Raw genomic sequence first — 21,470 nt, forward strand, 5'->3', positions numbered from 1 at the left:
AACATCTAGCAGGTTCTCTGAATGCCAGAGTGGACAAACCCAGCCGAAGATGCCTCGCAGAACACAAATGGCATCTCCATCTGGAGGTGGGGCAAGGTCTCTTTCAGGAGTAAGGAGAGCCTTATTTAGATCTGTTCGCCACCGACAAGAACTTGCAATGTCAGCAGTGCTGCATACTGGAGTTTCCAAGGTGGTTCTTGCTCGGAGACACTTTTTATCTCAAGTGCAGCTCAGGCCTCCTGTATGCCTTTTCTCCCATACCACTCTTGCCCAGAATTCTCAAGAACGACTGGGCCCACGTTATCCTCTTGGCTCCAGATTGGGCTGGGAGAGTCTGGTATCCTGAGCTTTTGAGCATGGCTATCAGCCCTCCGATCAGGATGCACCCTGTGAAGGATCTTCGGTTGCAGGGAAGGGTCTCGACCCAAACCTTTCAAGGCTCTGCGTGGAGATTGAGCGGCGACAGTTGATCACTTTCAACCTTCCTCCCAAAGTCTGAGATGTTATCTTGATAGCCAGGCATTCCTTCACCAAGACAGTTTATACCTACCGTAGGGCAAAATCTGTGACATGGTGTACAGAAAGCCAAATTGATCCCCTTTGTACCCCCCTTTTTTCAGGTTTTCCTGTTCATCCTTTCCCTTGCCCTGCAGGGCTCAGCTCTGGGAACTCTGAAGGGCTAGCTCTCTGCTTGTGTTTGCTTAATTAGCCATCCCTGCTCAAATCTCCTATTGTAAAAAGGTTTCTGAATGGTTTACGACATTTTGTTTCCACCCTCTCTCCTTATTATACCCCAGTGGGACGTCAATTGTGTCCTCACTTTTATTATGTGCACTCTCTTTAGCCTCTGCACAATTGTCCTCTCATCAAGATGGCCTTCCTGGTGGGTATTACATCGGCCCTGATGGTCAGTGAGCTTCAGGCTTTGTTATCCAAACTTATTTACCTGAACATCTATCCAGACAAACTGGTGCATCGTGCGAGAGCTTCCTTTCTCCTGAAAGTGGTCACTACATTTTTACGTAGGCCAATCTGCCTCATCCCACCAAGGAAGAGGAGCTTCCTCACTGTCTGGACCCAGAAGAGCATTGTTGTTCTAACTTGATTACACACAAGAGCTCCAGGTGGACAACCAACTCTTTGTGGGGTATGTCAGAGCGAAGAAAGGACTGGCCATACAAAAGACGGCTATCTCACGATGGATCATGCTCTGTATCAAAATCTGTTATGCATTGCCTAAGAAGCAACCCCCTGCGGGTTTGTGTGCTCATTCCACCAGAGTTCCAGTCCTGGACATCTGCCAGGCGGCACCACAGGCTTCCCAGCACACGTTTACCAAGTACTACTGCCTGGACAGTCCGGTCTGTAGGGATGAGTACTTTGCTTATTCGGTCTTGCAGTACTTACTTGTGTAAAATTGGTCTGCAGACCCATCTCCAGGCAGGTATTGCCTGGGTATCTATTCTAAGGTAAGCAACCTGTGTATAGAAGTCTTTATCAGATGAACAAGTTACTTACCTTCGGTAATTCCTTATTTGATAGAGAGACTATCTTGTCGCAGATTCCTTGCCAACCCACCTACTCTCCCCTGCTCTGCGAAAGGATTTCTAGGGACAGGGCTTTCCCCTTTCAGGGCCCTAGTTTTCCACACCAATGGCCAGTGTACTTTGTGGCTCTGCGCTTCTGGCTTGGAAAGCTCCAAAAAGTAACGTGTCAGCGCGCTTGGGTGGCACCTATATAGGTACCTCGAGTGGCACCTCTGGTGCGAACGACACCACGCGGAGCCAAAAGTCGCCACCTACCAGTGCACGGAGGTACTGCTCTTGAAAACATTTCCAGATCCAGTCTGATGCCTGGCAGTAATTCTAAGGTAAGGTATTTGCAGTTAGATTGTGTCTCTACTAGATAAGGCATTACGGAATGTTTACATTTCTTTGGTTGTTTGTAGTTTTCAGTACAAAGTCCTTTCATTCATGTTCCATGGTTTTATTTTAGGAGAAGAGCTGAACAAAGCCTTTCTAATCAGTGCCATGTGATTGTCCTGTTTAACGCCATGGTGGGTGCTAAATTTCTTCTTTTCTGTCTAAATGCAGGAAGCACGTCTTTCGACCTTTTCAGTAATTTAAATGGTACGGTCAAGGATGATTTTTCCGAGTTTGACAGCCTTCGGATGTTTCCGAAAACATCAGGTAATTAGTCCATTCTAGACTGTTTTTATAGTCATGCAGAACTATGAACTGTATTGGAACACTGTAAAAAGTCTGATTACTCTTTTTGCTTTAAAATGTAACCTTTCCCCTTATGTTAACATTCATTTACAGTTATTTTATTTTTGCGAAGTTTTTGGTTTGATGTTCAACATGTGTTTCTTTCAGACATACAGAGGAGCAGCTCTCACTAATGTTACCTACCCATAATGATAGTACAGACTGAAGTCCGTGGGTAGAGCTCTGAGACTGAAGTCTCTGGGTAGGAGCTCTGGCCTGAGGCATCTTCCCTGTTGGGACCAGAGTAGGCTTCATACATGAATGCAAGGAATATCATACATACTAGAAAGAAAAAACTGCATACGAACTAGTAAAAAACAGATGCAAACACATGTAGATCAGAAAAAGAAAGAAATGGGCATTTGTTTGTTTTCTGGTTCAGTCATTTTATTAACAGCGCCATTAGTTCTGCAGACTACCAATGTGTGCAAAACCATTTTTACTGTTACAGAGAGCACGATGAAAGGTGTGATTGTGTTGTGTGGTCTTAGCTTCTTTCTTAAAAATATCTTATGGAATGGTGTTCTAAATCCTAGGACCATAGACTGATGAGGACTGCTTTCAGGTTTTTTTTCCTGCACATTTTTGTCTCCAGTCAGATGACGTCCTGCCGTCTGACATGGTATTGTCTTCCCAAGTGGTTAGTTTTGTGTCCTATTATATCAGGGAATAGTTTCTAAAGTCCTTGTAGGAGATGCAGCTTGTCTTGAAGATGATATGGCCAGGGAGAGGGAGTCAATATAGAGCCTTCAGCGTTGTGCAGTTGAAAGCCTTTAATGACATGCTGCCGGGTGTAGAATTCCTTTGAGGAGGTACAAGATTAGAGTCAGGACAGCTGTTGAGATTAGCATTGCATTTATCCAGTAGTGAGAGCGCCAGGGAGTGTACCATTGCTCTGGAATTCCTATCTGGAAGAAAAGGTTTCAATTTGTTCAGGATGCTGAGCTTAGAAAGCTGTCTTAGTTTTCTGTCGATGTGTTACGTTAAGTTGTGTCTAGGGTGAATTCCAGTTACTTTGCATGGTCTGCCTCCTGAGGGGTGTAGGAATCCAGGTTCAAGTCATATAGCCAGTACATGGATCACTGATGGTGGTGTGCTGTGGACAAGCTTGAGAAACTCCATCTTTGTTGAGTTGAACTCAAAATAGGTATTGTCATATCCATTTGTAGATTAGCCCGATAAAGGTTTTGAGGGTTCAAAGTGGAGATTGAAGAGAATGGGAGAAAGGATGGATCAATACTGTAGTCTTTAGACGGGGGCGTGTCTGAGTTCTTGCGTTTCCTATTTGCAGAAACTGTTGTTCAGTGACAAAGCATTAGCAAATAGTCCTGTCAATCGTTGTCTTTTTACAATTTTAAATTCTCTTTTCTTTTCGTGGTGACAAGACAGACAGAATGCTGTGTCAAATAACTTTTGTCTTCAACATAACTCGTTTTCGATGCGTGAAACTTTAGAAAGAGCTTTTGACAGAAGTCGGCAGCTTTCTTGATTCAGAAAGATAACAACCAGTATCTTCGTCTGTCGTAGATTGCAGTAGGTGGAGTGAGTCACTCAACTACAGGATGTGCTACACTCCCATTTGTCCTGCGGATAGTGTTTGTCTTTATTTTTGAATTTTTGCTGGTTCAAGAAGTTAAACCAATGGTTTGAATTTTCTTCATCACAGAAAGTAGAAATTACTATGCCTCACTTAAATTGTAGAGGTGCTGTGACACTGCTTGAATAATCTGTTCACCTCACCATCTTCCTGCTTTATCCAGTGTCTCTTTGGCAGGGACTCAAGGGCATTCAGTCTCAGAGCTGCATCAGCACCATACTCTAAGGACAAGCAGAGATCCCAGACATCGCACAACACCTTGAATCTTCCTTCTCTGTACAGATATGGTGGGGGACTTAGGGGAGTACAGTTGAAAAGTGGTGATAATGTCAGAGCTGTTGGACTGAATGGCAGTTCTATCTGCTCAGGTCTCCCTAGTCCGAAAGTCTCATGACTGATCATGAAATCTTTCTGAATCTGATAAATCTAATGGAGTCAAATGTACTCTTTTGAGTTTGTTGATGGTTTTACCATTCTCAATGGTGGACTCTTACTTGTTGGAAATTTAGCAGGTACGTGGATCAACACAGGTGGTACTGGAGTGGCCCCTTCCCCTGTTGTACTAATTTCTATACCGCTTTACTGTACAACTGATGTTCCTTCATGTTGGGGCACATAGGATGTGACCCCTCTGTAATGTTTTTCCCTAATGGAACTTGTATCGTATTCTGGTACTTTAAGATTTTTAGTAAGTTTGCACCTTTGTTTTTTCAGCCGTTCGCAGGAGAGTGTCTCAGGAATTGTGTTCCAATCCCTTTCTGTTGATAGTGTAATGAGCATATCATTTTCTGCAGTCTTTTCAAGTCTTTGAGTTGTAGCCTAATGGACGGTGACTGTGAGGCTGTGGAAGATGCTAACCTCCATTTAACCAGTACAAAGGTTAAGTTGGCAAACTTACTGTGTGGCTTTTTTTTATGGGTCTACGTATTTGTTGTGCTTTTTACTGAACTTATCTACCCCCTAGTTTTTCTTGATTTTTTTGCGAAAGCCTCAGAATGGATTTTTTAAAAATAAAAATAAAAATTCAAGATGTTGTCCCATGGTACTTTGTCATCCATGTTTTTTGAAAATCCTTCCAGACTATCTTTTTCTTTTTTTTTTGCTGTAGTTGTTTGGGATGGAATTTAACATGATGTTTAGCACTTCCCGGAACTATGGCCTGAGCATTGTTCTATAGAGCATTTTCAAGAGCACCAGAGTTCTTGGTCTTCAAAAATGACATTCTATGTGGTGTCCTACACTGCCATAACTATGGAGTTGCATCTGTGTGTGACACTCTATAGATATATAGATATATATCTCCACAGACGCATTCACACGCCTTTCTTTACTAGGAACAATCACTTCCCTGTATTTATTCGATACCCATTTGTTAATAACCTCTAACCATTGTCACTAATTTACCCCACATTATACAGCAATATTTTGTATCCTCCCTTAGTGTTCATTTCAGATTTGGTGGAGATTTGTCAAGGGGGGCAAACGTTATAGCAAGAACATTTACATACAAATCATCCTGCTATTTTTTCTCTCTCAATATATATGGGTTGAGTGTGGGTGGTGGTGGTGACGATAACCTAGCCATTTTCAGCACTTCTTGTGCTCCTTAGTTGTGGGGCGAGGGTGAAGGGCAGATGCACCTGATGCTTACTCAGGGTATGCCTGGACACAGCACTACTGTTGCTCCTCTTGACAGACACCTTGTTTATATGGGCCCAGTTTTGGACTTGAAAATCTTAACACTGGAGTTGCAAGTCAACTAAATCTCATGGGCTTTTCTTCTTAAATGTCTATGTTAGAGGTGCCTTGGTGAATGTATAGACAAAGTGTCAAGGCAGTTAAACATTCCACCTCATTTATAAGAGAATAGCTTTCATGTTTGCTCTCCCACGCAGCCACATAACATGTCTGGACTTCTCAGACAAACCAACATCCTGTGTCTAGATTCCCTAATACCCTTTTATTCATCTCTTCCCCAACATATCCTTCCCAACATCATTACGTCACACTGGTGAAACCCATCCATACCTCTTAACTGCTACACCCTTTGCCTCACACCCTTCGAAATAGAACAATCTTCACTAGACTAACCCCTGGACCTCATGACTTTGACACACATCTTACTGCTTTACTCCTTCTCCCCTCTACCCCTTTTTAACGTACCCATCCTACACTGCTCTCTGCCACCTCTATCATGCTCCCTGTCAACAGCTCACACCTATTAAGTCCTCCCACTTGCATTCTTTCCTCTTCCCCATCCCGCTTCTCCAATCCTCCTTTTACACTTTCTCCTCTTTACACCCAAAAATGTCCCAACCAGATAGGGCCAGTGCAGTCCTTGGCAGTGGTTGTTCCAGTCCTGCTTGTTGAGGACATCTAATTCATATTAAAGTCTGAGAGAATTTTCACATTTGAAGAGATATATCACTCCTTGCATCGCCGTGTCTTGCACCTTTTATCACAAGACATGCCATCTCTGATTATTACATGCCTGCATTGCAATAACTCACCTTCTGTACTTGAATGCACCAATTTCACCCACCATTTTGCAGTGCTGCCCCACAGAAGAATACATAATTACTCATATGATTCACAAGTCCCGACCGTACCCCACACCGCAGAACACCCCACAAGACAATATTCTCCGATTTATCACTTAACACTGACATCATCCCGTTTGAACCTACGTTAACCCGGAGTACATATTTTTCTCTACAGATGTGCCAAGAGGCCGAGTATTTGGCAAATGTGAGCTGTACACAATTTGTGTAGCATGAGTAATAGCATTACCCACTGCCTTATTATAAAGTGTGCAGAAATTGCTGATGTATTGGGATTTTCATTTTCGATTTGCCTAAACCCCCCTCAGCAAAAACCATTTGGGAAATGGATTTAGGATCAGGAAGAAAGTGAGCCACATTTAAAATCATTGGTGACTATCCAGAGACTTTCACAGACATTAGGCTGAGTAACAAATATGTGTTCTATGAATTTTATCAGCAAGGTAAACAGAAACAAAGTAGCTGTGAATCAAATTTTTCAGTGGAAGTGGGAGTGACAGGCGTCTGGTCAAGATTAGACCTTTTTCTGTTGCTGATGCAAACACATTGCGTTTGTGTTAAAAAAAAAAAAAAAGTATATCTGAATTAAGATAATAGCGAAGTGATTTTTTTTGTGAAATACAAAATGGACTCCGTGCTAGCCCACTTCTTGATTACTGTTTGGCGCTTGTACATGTGAGAGCATGGGGAAATTAGAACGTTTGCAGGCTTTCAGATATCTAGTCAAGGAGTTGATTAAAGCCACCAACACTGTACTTACACATATGTGTACAGTGGGGTAAGCTTCTAAAACCAGGCGTGCAATCCTAGCTTCAGACAAACACGCGGTCACAACAAAAATGAAAACATACTTGCGTCCTCTTAAGGAGAGACAGACATCTGAACTTAAGTACCTGGTCAGTAATTCCCTAGTCAGCTGCACATCTGCTCTTTATTTGCAATCTGCTGCTTGTCCTGGGTTTGAGGGGCAGAGTCACAACAGTCCGGGCCTTTGGGTACTACTCGTGGGGCAAGAAAAAGAAATTATAGGCTCTGCATACCCTGTGTCTCAAGTAGGCTCAAGAAGGTGAATTTAGAACATAGAAGAGCTACTATTTGGTCACCTGAGACCCAGGCAGGCTTAATGGAGGCAACAGGAAGTTGTGGTGGGAACATGAGGGCTGAGGGGAGATGGGAGTGAAGAGTGCCAATGAAGACGGGCAAAGACTGGGTCAGCTGCGTCTTCTTACTGGCCTGTTGGTTCTGATGCGTCTTCTCACTGGCCTGTTGGATCTGACGTGCCTTCTCACTGGCCTGCTGGATCTGCCTTTTTTTCTCACTGGCCTGTTGGATCTGACGTGTATTCTCACTGGCCTGTTGGATCTCAAGTATCTTCTCACTGGCCTGTTGATCTGACGTGTCTTCTCACTGGCCTGCTGGTTCTGACGTGTCTTCTCAATGGCCTGCTGGTTCTGACGTGTCTTCTCCATGGCCTGCTGGTTCTGACGTGTCTTCTCACTGGCCTGCTGGTTCTTATGTGTCTTCTCACTGGCCTGCTGGTTCTGACGTGTCTTCTCTCTGGCCTGTTGGATCTCAAGTGTCTTCTCACTGGCCTGTTGGATCTGACGTGTCTTCTCACTGGCCTGTTGGATCGCAAGTATCTTCTCACTGGCCTGTTGGATCTGATGCGTCTTCTCACTGGCCTGCTGGATCTGCCTTTTTTTCTCACTGGCCTGTTGGATCTGACGTGTATTCTCACTGGCCTGTTGGATCTCAAGTATCTTCTCACTGGCCTGTTGATCTGACGTGTCTTCTCACTGGCCTGCTGATTCTGACGTGTCTTCTCAATGGCCTGCTGGTTCTGACGTGTCTTCTCTCTGGCCTGCTGGTTCTGACGTGTCTTCTCACTGGCCTGTTGGATCTGACGTGTCTTCTCACTGGCCTGTTGGATCTGACGTGTCTTCTCACTGGCCTGTTGGATCTGACGTGTCTTCTCACTGGCCTGTTGGATCTGACGTGTCTTCTCACTGGCCTGTTGGATCTGACGTGTCTTCTCACTGGCCTGTTGGATCTGATGCGTCTTCTCACTGGTCTGCTGGTTCTGACGTGTCTTCTCACTGGCCTGCTGGTTCTGACGTGTCTTCTCTCTGGCCTGCTGGTTCTGATGTGTCTTCTCACTGGCCTGCTGGTTCTGACGTGTCTTCTCACTGGCCTGTTGGATCTGACGTGTCTTCTCACTGGCCTGTTGGATCTGACGTGTCTTCTCACTGGCCTGTTGGATCTCAAGTGTCTTCTCACTGGCCTGTTGGATCTCAAGTGTCTTCTCACTGGCCTGCTGGTTCTGACGTGTCTTCTCACTGGCCTGCTGGTTCTGACGTGTCTTGTCACTGGCCTGCTGGTTCTGACGTGTCTTCTCTCTGGCCTGTTGGATCTGCCGTGTATTCTCAGTGGCCTGTTGGATCTCAAGTATCTTCTCACTGGCCTGTTGCATCTGACATGCCTTCTCACCACTGGCCTGTTGGATCTAACATGTCTTTCTTTTTCTCCCACTCTCTCATGCAGTCTGCATGTAGAATTGTGTGAGGAGTGACGTTCGCAGTGCACCCTCCTCCACCCATGTTCATAGAGGAGTCGGCTACTAAGTTGGTACCTGAACGCTACTCTATGAGAGTAACATTTATTAAGGTTAGTAGTCACTGCTGATGTATTCAGTGGCAGCCATTTATTTTCTTATTAGTAGTTCAGTTGTTAGTTTCTGTCTCTGTATAAAATCAGCCACAGAAGAACACATTTTATGACCGGTTTCCATTTTTTCGTGACACCCAGAAGAACTCTATCCCAAAGGTAGGTAGTTGTAGCAATGTATGTACAAGACCTGCAGTTGTGTTCCAGTGCTACCAGCGGAATCATCTCTAAATAATATATCAAGTTGATCCAAACTACTTTTAAACGCTTCTTTTCCAAGTACTATTCTGGCCATCGAGCAGGTACTCCTGATGATTGTAAAACCAGTATTTCTTTTGTTTATTCAGTGAGGCATTGCATGTAAAAGTTGGAATGACGCACACCTCCTGGTTATTATTAATGCCGCACCCCATTTAGATTAACATAATATTTTTTTTTCCTAATCCTTGACTTCCCCTTAAGTTCTTTTCACTCGATCTAGGACGCTGTTCTGACACAGCGCAAAACAAGGCTCACAATGTTCTTTTTATTACACCCACACACGCATCTCCTTTTCAGTGTACCTTATATACAGAGAGAAGGAAGCACTATCACCTATTAGCAGATGCGCAATTTTCAGCACACTTTCATGTACTTCGTGCACGTAAAGCCTCATTTTTAGGTCTCGGTTAGCGAGATTTAATGTTTTAGGAGTGGCATGGAAAACGATATAAAGGAGAATTTTGGCTTTCCAAAATGAGTTGGGCAAGTTCTTTTACAACTTTTTATATATGTGAGCAGCAAAGAACAGTGTTCTTTTCTCTGCTATATTTTAGTGGCATGGTTTCTTTCATTTGTCTATGCAATCCTTTTTAATTTGTCATCTATCTTATGAAGAGGGCATAGGTTGATTACAAATGGTTTGTTAGGGGTCATTTAAGGAAAGAAAGATGATTGTATTTGGAAGCTCTTCCTCAATTGAGGATTTCGCAAGTTCAACACTGGAGACTGGCATTTGTGGGCGGGGCGCCCCCTAAGTCTTTCCTCAGATACATGAAACTGAATGTAATTGCACCTTAAATATTTATACCATTCCATCTGCTAGCACGGCATAATGTGAAGCATCAACATTTAAATGTAAACTTAATATCTTTGTGAGAACAGTCTGAGTGTGATATTCCTTGATATGTGAGAGTGTGGAATGCCTGGGTCCTCTTTTGTGTAATGATTGTGTCTTAAATCAGTCTACCTCTCTTTTTGAGATTTTCTGACCGGTGAAGCAGGCTTCCTTCCACATTGCTTTCTCCGTTGCATCTTATTCTTTGAATAATTGCGACTAATGTTTACTTGCATGTTCAGACTTTAGCTGTCCGGAAGTGTTGTCTTGGAGCTCGAGATCCTTGGCAGTTTTTTTGAGAGTACCTCTGGCCATGTAATTGATCTTCATGTGGATTGATTGTGGGTACATAGGGCAAATCTGCTTTGAATCGACGTCCGGCTGGTAGGCAGATGCCTTGTGGAACTGGGTGACCAATTTCTTGAAGCAAAAGATGTTTTATATATTAGGCATAAAGCTTTGAATACACATTGAATACACATTGTAGGTTTAGTGGCTGCAGTAGGATTTTTGGTATGGGTTTAAAGTTTCCATAAGGAAAATGTTTTTTGTTTAAATGTATTGCTGTACTAAAATGAATGCTTTACTGAGTCATATAAAAGTAGACTGATGTAGTTTCTGGAAAACCCTCTCACAGCAAAATCTCATCCTATCAGTTACTTACACATTTTGATTGAAGGATAATTTAGTGCAGTTTTATTTACACCAATTCCAATATTTTTATTTGTTTCTAGCTGAATCAATTTCCACTTTGCCATCCCAAAAAAGTGGCACCGCAAGCCCTGATCTGTTTGAGTCAAGTAAACAGACTTCAGCTCGGAAAACCCCTGAGTCCTTCCTGGGCCCCAATGCTGCGTTAGTTAACCTGGACTCCCTGGTAACGAAGCCGCCTCAGCCCGCCCCTCCACAGAATCCATTCTTGGTGCCAGGTATGCCTCCTCGACCTACTGTTTTCTGAATTCTTCACTCTGTACGTGCTTTTCACAAGCTTTATGGTCACCCTATGGCAGCACCTGATAGAATATTTGCATAGTATATTTTGGTATCACCTGGGAATGGCTGTGTGAAAATAGTTCATCGACAGTCAATGTTCCTGTGGAAATTGATCTCTTTATCTTCTGTTTTTGATCCTTTGACAGCTTCTCTTTCTTTACCATATAATATACATAGGAAAGATATAATTTCTTTTATTTCTTCAAATAATTTTTGCTACTACCAGTAGTGCAATTTGAAAAAATATTGATATGTCATCATGATCTCACTTTTCCAGCTGCTTTGGATTCTTGCTATTTTGTAAGATTAGACCAGAAACATAATTTCTGAAAGAATCTAGAGTTTTGAAGCTTGAGTATGGAGCTTCTGTCCATGTGTTCACCTACAAGCCATGGCCTGCTACCTATGGTGCATCCCCACTGTAACGCATGATTTATCGTCCAAATGAGCAAAACCGGAGTCTCCTTGACAAATATTGCATTTCTGTTTTATGGTATGAGATCTTTTAAAACATACATTTTTGGTAAACACACTCCTCCTGTTTTGATCAGTTAAACATGCTTTTCTGTTTTTGTTTCCACAACACAATTTCCTCTGGCATCAGTCTATACATGGCTGTTTTCAGCTTTGCAACTGAGGAAGCTTACAAATCTCAGTGTGACATATCCAGTGTCTGTATTTTTAGCATGGGTGAAATATAACAATGTTTTTCCGAGGTCAGATATTGCCTCGCTTATATCCAACAAAATGCTAAATAACATGTACCAGAGACATCAGCTAATGCTTGCCTCAGTCAGATGAATTTTTACACTTTGTTGACCAAAAATTCTTTAAAGGGCAGTCATTTTGGTAGCAACCTGGAACGTCAAAGACACTAAAAGAAATAAATCGGCTAATCTCTATTGCAGTGAATCAACACAGTGTTCAAACCTGGTTATACTCTACAAGACAAGGGTCAGTTAAGAGGTCAAGTATTGGGCTCCCCCACAGGTGATCTGAAGATAAGAAAAGTTAGCACTGCAAGACGTGTGGCAGGATCTCCTTACCACATCACAAAATCCAACATTATTAACTCAAGTAGGTGGCTCGAGTGAAAGATCTTTCCGCTACAATTCCATGTAGAGACGCTAATAATAAAGACTTTAAAAACTTCGTAAACTCGGACTAATTCACTTGTTCAATGAAAACATATTGGAGATTTGGTGGGGCATCCACACCTCAAATGCCAAAATCCCAAAGAAATTGCAAGTAGCAACTATTCACTATTTTACAACCACAGATTATTTTAAATCATGCTTCAGACTTCAAAATAAGGAAGTGAAGGGAAGATGTAACAAGCCTGTGATAAAGAGAAGCCTTAACAAGGTCTTGATGTGTCTGTTTTGTAAAGGTTTACAACAACACCAGAGAAGAGCAAAACAAACAATCCTTTTGATGATAGTCAAGGCCCAGACCGTTCTCAGCAAACGGACCTAACTCAGCCTGGGTCTAGAACTCTTAACTGAAGAAGGTGACTCCAAGGTAAAGTAAGCATTCCACAGAGCAAAACAGAGTTTAAACATTTGTTTCCATTAGTCAGTAGACCTTCCAAAGCCATAAATTGAAAACAACTACAAGGTATTATCACATAACCCTCAAATCCCTTTTATGATTAGTCAGCAAACCTCCTCTAAAAATTGAGATCTCTTTTCTCAAATTCGCACTCGTATAGATCTAAAGCAGTCCCCCAGCACTGTACATTCATGGAATAAAGCACATCAGATCTCTGGGGAACAACTTCCTCAACTTTGCCACTCGGTGTTACAATCTATAAGTCATAACTCAAACCTAAGCTTAGTTCCGGACTCCACCAGATGAAGTTGTGGGTCCTGAAAAACATGAAGGAGATTAAAAGTTCTCTACAATCAACCGCTTCTCAGGGTGATAATAAAATTAAGAAGGTAGATGTGAAGTTAGATCTCTGCATCAGCCGTAATGCTGAATTGTAACTGCTATTGTACCTTAAGGATCTTCTTTGGGAGGTCCAAATACAAGATTTTATCATAACAGGTAAGGTTCATAAAATCAAGGCAAGACTATTTCGACACAGATCCCACTGTAACAGTCTTCAATTTCTCAGTATACAAGAACAGGTAAATGATCAGATGTACTAATAAACATAAACCCTAATGGACGTATCATAAGATACCCCACCTGGAAGGTAAGATACTTTTGAATGTAGAGGGAATGGGATACTCTCTCCCTAGTCAAATTCACACCTCACCAAAAGTATCCCTTACCAGATTTGTGTACTATCAGGAAAAAAGCTCAACCTCTATTAAACACCCTGCTGGCAAAGAGAAGAAAAAAATCTTTGTTTGACCCTCACCCTCTCTAGTAGTAGCATGCTTCATCATCGGGTCTCATCCTGGTCCTTATAAACCAGGATAGGCTCAACTATATTCCAGGGAGCTCTTTGAATATTTCTCTAGCCGGACTCTCTAAAAGAAAATAAAAATACCTCAAGCAACCAAGGTATCCCTTTATTATCTATTGTTTGTGTACGGTTAAAAGGTTTGCTGTGAGGGGGATAAGGATATAATGATCCTATTACCACAGTAATTGGTTTGCATGTTTCCGCCCATAAAACACAGGCCACTTCGGTCCAGGGCTTTCATCAGGGCACACAAAACTCACTGCCCTGATGTTTGTTTCAATCATACTTAACATGCAACACACTCATGCATGTATAGTGAGGGATAACTCACCTAGAGAGCGCTGCATTAATATCTTGAGTCCTGTATTAGGAGAAAACATACAGCAGAAAAAGAGTTGCCCGAATGATGTTGCAAGAAAATAAGTTCATTCAGCCATAGCACGTTGTTACAGTTATTAGAATGGCATAGTGCTTAGTGCTCAAGATACGCAGCTCAGGTCTACATGCACTCATGCAGTAAAATTTCACGGTAGAATGTTGTAACAAATGAAGTACATTTGCCCATAGCCCTTGGTTGAGGCCATTTTTATTGCATCATGCTTAGTGCCAAAAAAAAGCAACTCATTTTAATGCGCACTCATGCAGTGAAATTTCATGGTGTCGTTTTTTTGACAATATGATCACAAGACCTGGAGTGCTATAAAAACATGTCACTCAATGTACAGCAAATACCCTAAGTGGAGGGATCATCCCATATACTGCAAATCCTTGGAAATGAGGATAAGATAGGTGTTTACAAGTAAGGATTTGCCAAACGTGGGAATCCTTTATAACCACATTGGGGGAGCGGGGATGATTAACTAGAACCCCACCACCCCTAGGTCTATTTCTAATATGAAAGTTGCCCATAATAAAAGAGGATAAACTAAAAAGTATTACTATAAACATATGTATATGGTTGCCTTTAGTTACTATACATGGTTCCAAGGTTGTTTAAAAAAAATGGCTAAATGTGCGACTCTAGTTGTAGCATGTTGCATACATCGAGAGAATCTATGGAAGGTTTTTCAGCACTATCAGAAAAAGATTACATCAATTGAGTGGCGTAAGGGTTACTGTTGTGTATACAGATTTTAGATCCCCGTCATTCTATATAGTAATATTCTCTACACATATGCCCCTCCACCCCTCAGACTGCACATCAGCGAAAAGAAAAGCCCTCCGGCAAAGAGTCCCCTCGCGGATCCCATTGGGCATTGCAGCGCCGGCCTAACGTGCAGCTCCCCGATGATGAAGCATGACACATCTTGTGGGGTGTTAGGGCCCTTGCTCCTAAAAGGCGCCACCCCCCCCATATCCTTCCTCCTTCAGACACCTGGCAAATAACACCACCCTCCTCCCTTCCGCATCTCCTTTCCCTGTCTCCTCTAGGAACAGCATACCCCTGTTTTCGCTATACACTGTTGAGGTCATTGATGTAATGAGTGGAAGATTCCAAATCAGTTAAAACAAGCATTTTATTTGGTAGAATAGATGTAAATTTATTACAACTGCAAGTGTTATTCATCGTTGCTTATGCAGACAAATCAGTATTGTAGTTGAGTTACAGGTGATCAGTTAAGACTGTAAACGTGGCAGATATGGGGTCCATGCGAAGTACCATTTTCCTCATAGAAATTTGGAAAATAAAAGTTCTTCTACTGCTTTCAAGAACAAATCAAACTCTGATTACCCATCATGTCATCAAGTTATCAGGGGTGTGTGGTTGGCTGCCTTTTTCCAATTAAAAGTTAATATTTAGTGCATAATTCATATCTGTTGTATTTATGAAGGCAGGCATGGACTTCAGCACAAACAGTAAAATAGTCGAATGTATATGACTGTAAATATAAAGGAAATATTTGGCCCTTGGGCCAGTACTTCTGAGCACCTTATCAGAATCGAGACGGGAGAATTATGTTTGAAAATGTGCTGTTTATTACGTTGAGTCAAAATTGGTTAAGACCATTGATGCTGCCACCTCCCCAGCCATATGATTCATCTTGGCAATCTTTTTTGTAAAGTTTTATTGTGTAATCTAAATCATTAATTAGTTACATTATGAAGTGTTATTGGTGTAACGCTAGTTGAGCTCGATAATAGGATTTTTTTTTTTAACTTAAACTCCTATCAAAAGCAGTTAAATTGTAGACATTTTTGTTTAAAAAAATATATATACATCTTTAAAAAGCTGAATGAAGGATCAAGGATTGTTGCAGTATGCTACAGGCCGTAAAAGTGCCATTCCACATTAGTATTAGTGCTTTGCCTTTGTTACTGTCTGCTTTAATTAAGATGTATAACTGACGGTAGTCTTAGTTCACTGTACGACCAGCAACGTTTAAATAAAGAGCTAAAAAAAAAATGCATGCATATACTAGATAAGAGTATATTTTGTGCTGTTGTGCAAAGTGATTAACAATTGTTCAACATAAAGAGCAATCGGTGCACCAACATATCAATACTGTAACAACTATAAATGCTGTATCCAAGATTTGTTCTTCAAGTCCTCTTTTTATTGATAGAACATATCAAGCAACATGTAGGGTAGACCAGCCAACGCGTTTCGTCCAATACAATGGACTTCTTCAGGGCAAAAGCGAGTTCCACTCAGTGCGAGGGGCCATGGTATCTGTGGCAATGAGGATGACTGGAAACCCGACAGATCAATCACTCCGATTGTAATATAAAATAGTTGCAAGCAGTAATGTACTAGGGACAGATGCTAGATATATTCAGTGCATCCAGAAGAAATAAAAACCTGGAATCAAAGTACAGTTGGAACGATCCAAGATTGATGTATAAATCGATTGCTCAATAGTCAGTGCCCCGCACCATATGAGGTGCTGGGACTAAATAGACGGAGTAGACTCTAACTACCCGGAATGTACAGCCCAACATTTGAGTACAACATCAACAAGTAAATCCCTGATCCTGGATTCAGCAAAAACGGTCCATGATAGGCATTTCAGTTAGATCAGCACCCTGATAAGCGCCGGCGTCAATAGCACATGAAAGCCTGTTCTCTGTCCTCGTCACGGTATGAAATACTACAGGCTGTAAAAGTGCCATTCCACATGTGTATTAGTGCTTTGCCTTTGTTTAATTAACATGTATAACTGACGGTTGTCTCCTTTCACTGTACGACCAGCAATGTTCAAATAAAGAGCTAAAAAAAAAATGCATGCATATACTAGATAAGAGTATATTTTGTGCTATCGTGCAAAGTGAATACCAATTGTTATGAAGATGTGAAGTCCCTGAACACAGCAGTGATTTTGTTGGCTCTAACCAGTTGGGAATGTCATGGCAAGGTAGACTTTGCAGTTGTGGCGGTGTTAACAGTAAAACCTGCTGGTCTTATTTTTCCAATGCCCCTTGTATGGTGAGAAGAAACATGACATTTGGACTTATGATTGCAAATAAATGGCAAGATTTATTATAGGAACAGACGTGGTGGCTACTGTGAGGCATTTTTAATAGCCTTGTTTTGCAATTGTAAAGTTGTTTCCTTTTAAGTCCAAATGACTAATTTTAGCAGTGGAATTACAATTCACTTTGTTTTTGCAGGGATGTAACTAATGATTTTTATTATTTTTTATAATGTCTCGTTTAATCTGAGACCGTTGTCTTTGGTTGACAAACAAATCACATTGAAATGGCCAAGGTAAAGCGCAAAACATTCTGATTCACTTATGTTTTTAGCAGACTGATCCAGCCTCTGAACTCCGCTGCAAGATTCTGTAGAATCGCCTCGTATAACAACTTTTATTTCTTTATTTGAGCAAATGAATCGCCGTGAAACTGTTCGACTGCAGTTTATTATGCACGGCGCAGCCCTCTGGAACCTAGCTGAGCTGGTCGGTGTTTCACAATATGAGACAACTCTCAAATTAAAATATTCCTCCTTACTGGATTCTTACTTCATCTCCACTCAAACATGTCGACTGGAGACGTAGATACTTGCAGGATCTCTGAAGGTGTCTCCTTCAGGAGTGCCATCAAAGCCTTCCACTTCACAACATCTCATTAACTGGTGACCTCTAGCAAGAAGCTGTGTGCTTGGACATTAGGCTACGATTAGTAGACAAGCATATGTGGCCAGATACCAGTGTGTCCATAAGCCAGGCACTCTACAAGCATGGCCTAGCAGCTAATTATAAGCCAGGGCGTAGGGTATCCAACAAGCATGATGATTGAAGTTGCAGTGATGTAGCAAGCTAGGATATGAGCTACGATGATCTAAGGAACGTCCTGCATGTCACAAGCGGCTCTATTGGAACACGTTGCACATCTTCAGATATGTACGCTTGCAATGTGCCCAGCAAATAAAGAGGAACCTGTAATGACCACCTTGATACTACATATAGTGGACACATTATACAAGGATTCCATAAAAAGGAATGTGATGCTTGGAAATCCCAAAGAAAACTGAGGAAGACCCACAGCACAGTGGATGGATTCAAGGCCCAATGAACATGCCATTGTCTGAAGTCCAAAATAGAAGAAATGGATTTCTGAAAAAAGTCCATCCCGTGCTTAATTTCTAAAAGAATAAATGCTGGTCCCTGCAGATTGCCTAGAAGCGTGCGGCTAGTGGTACTGAATGTCTACGAGCGGAACACACAAAGTTGTGTTGACTTGATTCTACCCGAGGCCTCTTTCATCAATCCCCGTACACCCCGTGCACCTTTATCTCACTCTTGCAGGTTCCTTTGGCGTCGCTTTCTCCCTTACTCATGGATTTTCTATATTTCTTCTCTTTTTTCCCTTCATGTGTATTTTTTCCTTCCACATGTATTTTTCCCCTCTTTCTCTTGGTTAAAGTCTGAAGATGAAAATTAAGTGGCGGACCCCGAAAATGCATGCCAGTGGGCACCACCGTAAGCACCGGCTCAAATTAAGCACTGCGTTTATCTCCATGATCTGCCATCGACCTGATGGCGTCAGTTGATCGATTGTGGTTGACATCAGCAGTTATACGTTTATTCTGTACTCCTATTGGCTTACAAGAGAGTTGCATGGAAATCTTTTTTTCTCTCTAAGGTGACTGAATCATTTATTCTTGGTGACTGGTAGTGCAAATCAATAGTAACATTCACCCCGACATCCCCTTCACGGTTCATAAAGGGTGAATGTTTTTCTGTTACCTAAACTCTTTAAACTAAAAGGAGCAGTGATCCCCCTGCCCCTACTATTCGCCCCAATCCCTTCTTCATTGCATTGCGGCATTTTGTGCGGAGCTCTCTGGTCCCTTCTTGTCAGCCTCTTTAAGGTTGCTTCTGTCCGTCTTTCTCGCAGTTTTCCAGGCAGCGACTGGCCTGCAGATACCAATGCTCGCCCTCCTGAAATCGTTGTGTAAAGTCGGCGGAGTTCTTGGAAGAAGGAGGGTTTCACTTGGACAAATGAGCCGCCAGGCGGGTTGGCCCCAGGCCAGCGACCCTGGGATGCCGGTAAAGTTATTCCGTGGGTCTTTCCTGTGTGCATAACACTCGGAAACGAGCTGCTTGGACAAGACATTCCTGGCATATCTCAGAAGCAAATACTTTCCCAGCTGCGACCATGTCATCTCGAAAGAAGGCAGCCTCCCGCGAGAGGCCCGCAGTGAGCGGCCCATCACAGAGCCGCGCCCCTTCACAGAGCCGCGCCCCTTTCACAGAGCCGCGCCCCTTTCACTGAGCCGCTCCCCTTCCACTGTGAGAGCGGGAGCTGGAGCGCGAGCAGCAGTCTTTCTCTGCCAATATTGGTGTTTACGATGGTTAGCAAAAACGTTACCTTCACTCTGCCTCACGAAACAGCAAATATGATTAAACACACTTATTCCGAAGTTGTGTGCAGTGCAGAGGAGATCCAGTGTGAACAAGAAAGCTCCTTGCCCGAGCAAAACGAAGGCAAAATATACACGAGCCCTTACACTGAGTACACATGGGACTGACTATGCTTACCTCAACCGGAAACCCAGCAGCTACAAAGATGTAGATTGTTATAGATGGATATGGGTAGATATCTACGGATCTAGATAGGTAGATATAGGGACGGATAGATAGATATAGATGGATTATAGTATAGTTAGATGTATAATGTAGATCCGCATAGTGTAACGTGCTGTTACGATTCAGTGTAACCAATTTGCACATCTGTGTAGATAATCTTTGACGTTTAATTTTTCATGTGTATTATTTTTTTTTTAAAAAGGGATTTAACCACAACCAGGATGCAAGTGGTTAGTATTTACAGTAAGATAAAGCCACATTGAAGATGCCTTGTGACCGTGAAATCTGTGCGGCAGTAAATATGGCCTTTCTCATTGCTGTGCTTTGGTACTAAACTAGAATTTGCCCTTTGACCTGCAGTTATAAATGTGTGACTGGGCGTATGTTAGTACAGTTGCTCTAAATAAAGTGTTATTGGGCCCTGTGTTGGGACTCTCGCTTCTTTCACCCTGTCCAGAGTGGTTGTCTGACGTCCACAAGCACCTGGAGAAGGCGCCGCAGAGCTCCTCCCAGAGGGAGAGCCCTCTGTGTGTCTGCGTGCTATTTGTTGAGTGCAGACTATGCTGGAAGACCCTGGACTGCGCCAGATCCAAGAGGCTTTATTTACCAAGGAAAACATAATTGGTGGGGTGGGGGCATGGCACGTCACCTGACCGCCACTAAGGAGTAAATTGTACCCTTTCAGGATATGTCTTGATGATTCAAGTTCAAATTCCTCTGCAGAGATTGGTGTTTTCAGATAATTTCCGCATTGGTGGCTTCATTGTACATATGGGCCCGCTCATGCTGCACTAATGATCTTCTTCCCTCACTTGCAAATCATCTTCGGGTTGGAGTTAGGAAAATAGACCCTCATTTGCTTAGGATTTTTTTTTTCTGCACTCAGAGCTGTTATTTTGATTAGGACTGCCTTCAGATAGCTTTAGTTGCTGGTCAGACCCCTGTCAATACACAAACAACAGAGAGCCAGCACAGCAGTCAGAAAGGTGCCTTGGGCCAGCCCACTTCAACCATCCGTTGAAGTATGTGGGCGAACTCTCATAAGACATTAGCTCTCTGGGTTCTCCCAGATGTTTTTGGAGCCAAACATGGCACAGCACGTATGTCTATCTTTTTTTGAAACTTTTATGTAGGCAGGCACTTTAAAAGTTCAGGAAGGGCCAGTAAAGTGCCCACACTTCCCTTCAGATAGATTGATCACCGTTTATAAATGCTATGTGAAGTTTCTTACTTTCTTTAAACACCGGTTTATTTGGTTGTGTGTTCCTAGCGTGTGAATAAAGGAAGTGCCACAAAGCATCAATGTATTGGATTGTTGAGCAGATCTGTACAACTTTACATGCTCCTTGAGCGTGCATGCCGACGGTCAATATCAGTCAAGACTGAGCGTTAGAGGACGAAATCGGGCAGCTTTACATTTACCATTCACTTTCATTGAGCCAGAGGCAGTTTTGAGAGAGAGAAAGCCAAAATAACTAAATATTCGGTTCCCACCTACCTCAGTAGATTTCGCATGTGTACTTTTAATACACAACATTTGCATATTGTACATAGCTAGCCAATTTGTCTTGAGGCACAATCAAGTGGCATATGAATACCCAAAGTCTACCAGAAACGGTAGAGATTTATCAACATGGGTAGGGTAGCTACAGCAAGACAGGATGTCCATTGAAGCTTTGATCAGCAGGCCCTTTGGGAGAAGGCGAAGTTAGGGGGAAGAAAATAGCTTGAGGTCTTACCAGAGAAGGGAGCGCAACGACGGTACGGATGTGTTACTATAGCTGCAAGAGCAAGCTTTATCATAAGTTTTGTTAAGGGAGATGAATTATCCTTTAAAACCCACC

At 42.4% G+C, this 21,470-nt stretch overlaps 1 protein-coding gene across 3 annotated transcripts in view; it reads left to right on the forward strand.

The window, feature by feature from the left end:
- EPN2 (epsin 2) overlaps nt 1–21,470 on the forward strand; it is a 305,236-nt gene that overhangs the window by 268,144 nt on the left and 15,622 nt on the right. For 2 of the 3 annotated variants that reach the window (XM_085628997.1, XM_085628998.1), the window contains 2 exons: nt 2,094–2,189; nt 10,920–11,114. In XM_085628997.1, coding sequence (XP_085485123.1) covers nt 2,094–2,189; nt 10,920–11,114 — 291 coding nt within the window. The remainder of the gene's footprint in view (nt 1–2,093; nt 2,190–10,919; nt 11,115–21,470) is intronic. The other variant, XM_085628999.1, reaches the window with a different exon arrangement.

Source organism: Triturus cristatus, chromosome 10 (genome assembly GCF_964204655.1).
Source record: "Triturus cristatus chromosome 10, aTriCri1.1, whole genome shotgun sequence".
Classification (NCBI taxonomy): domain Eukaryota; kingdom Metazoa; phylum Chordata; class Amphibia; order Caudata; family Salamandridae; genus Triturus; species Triturus cristatus.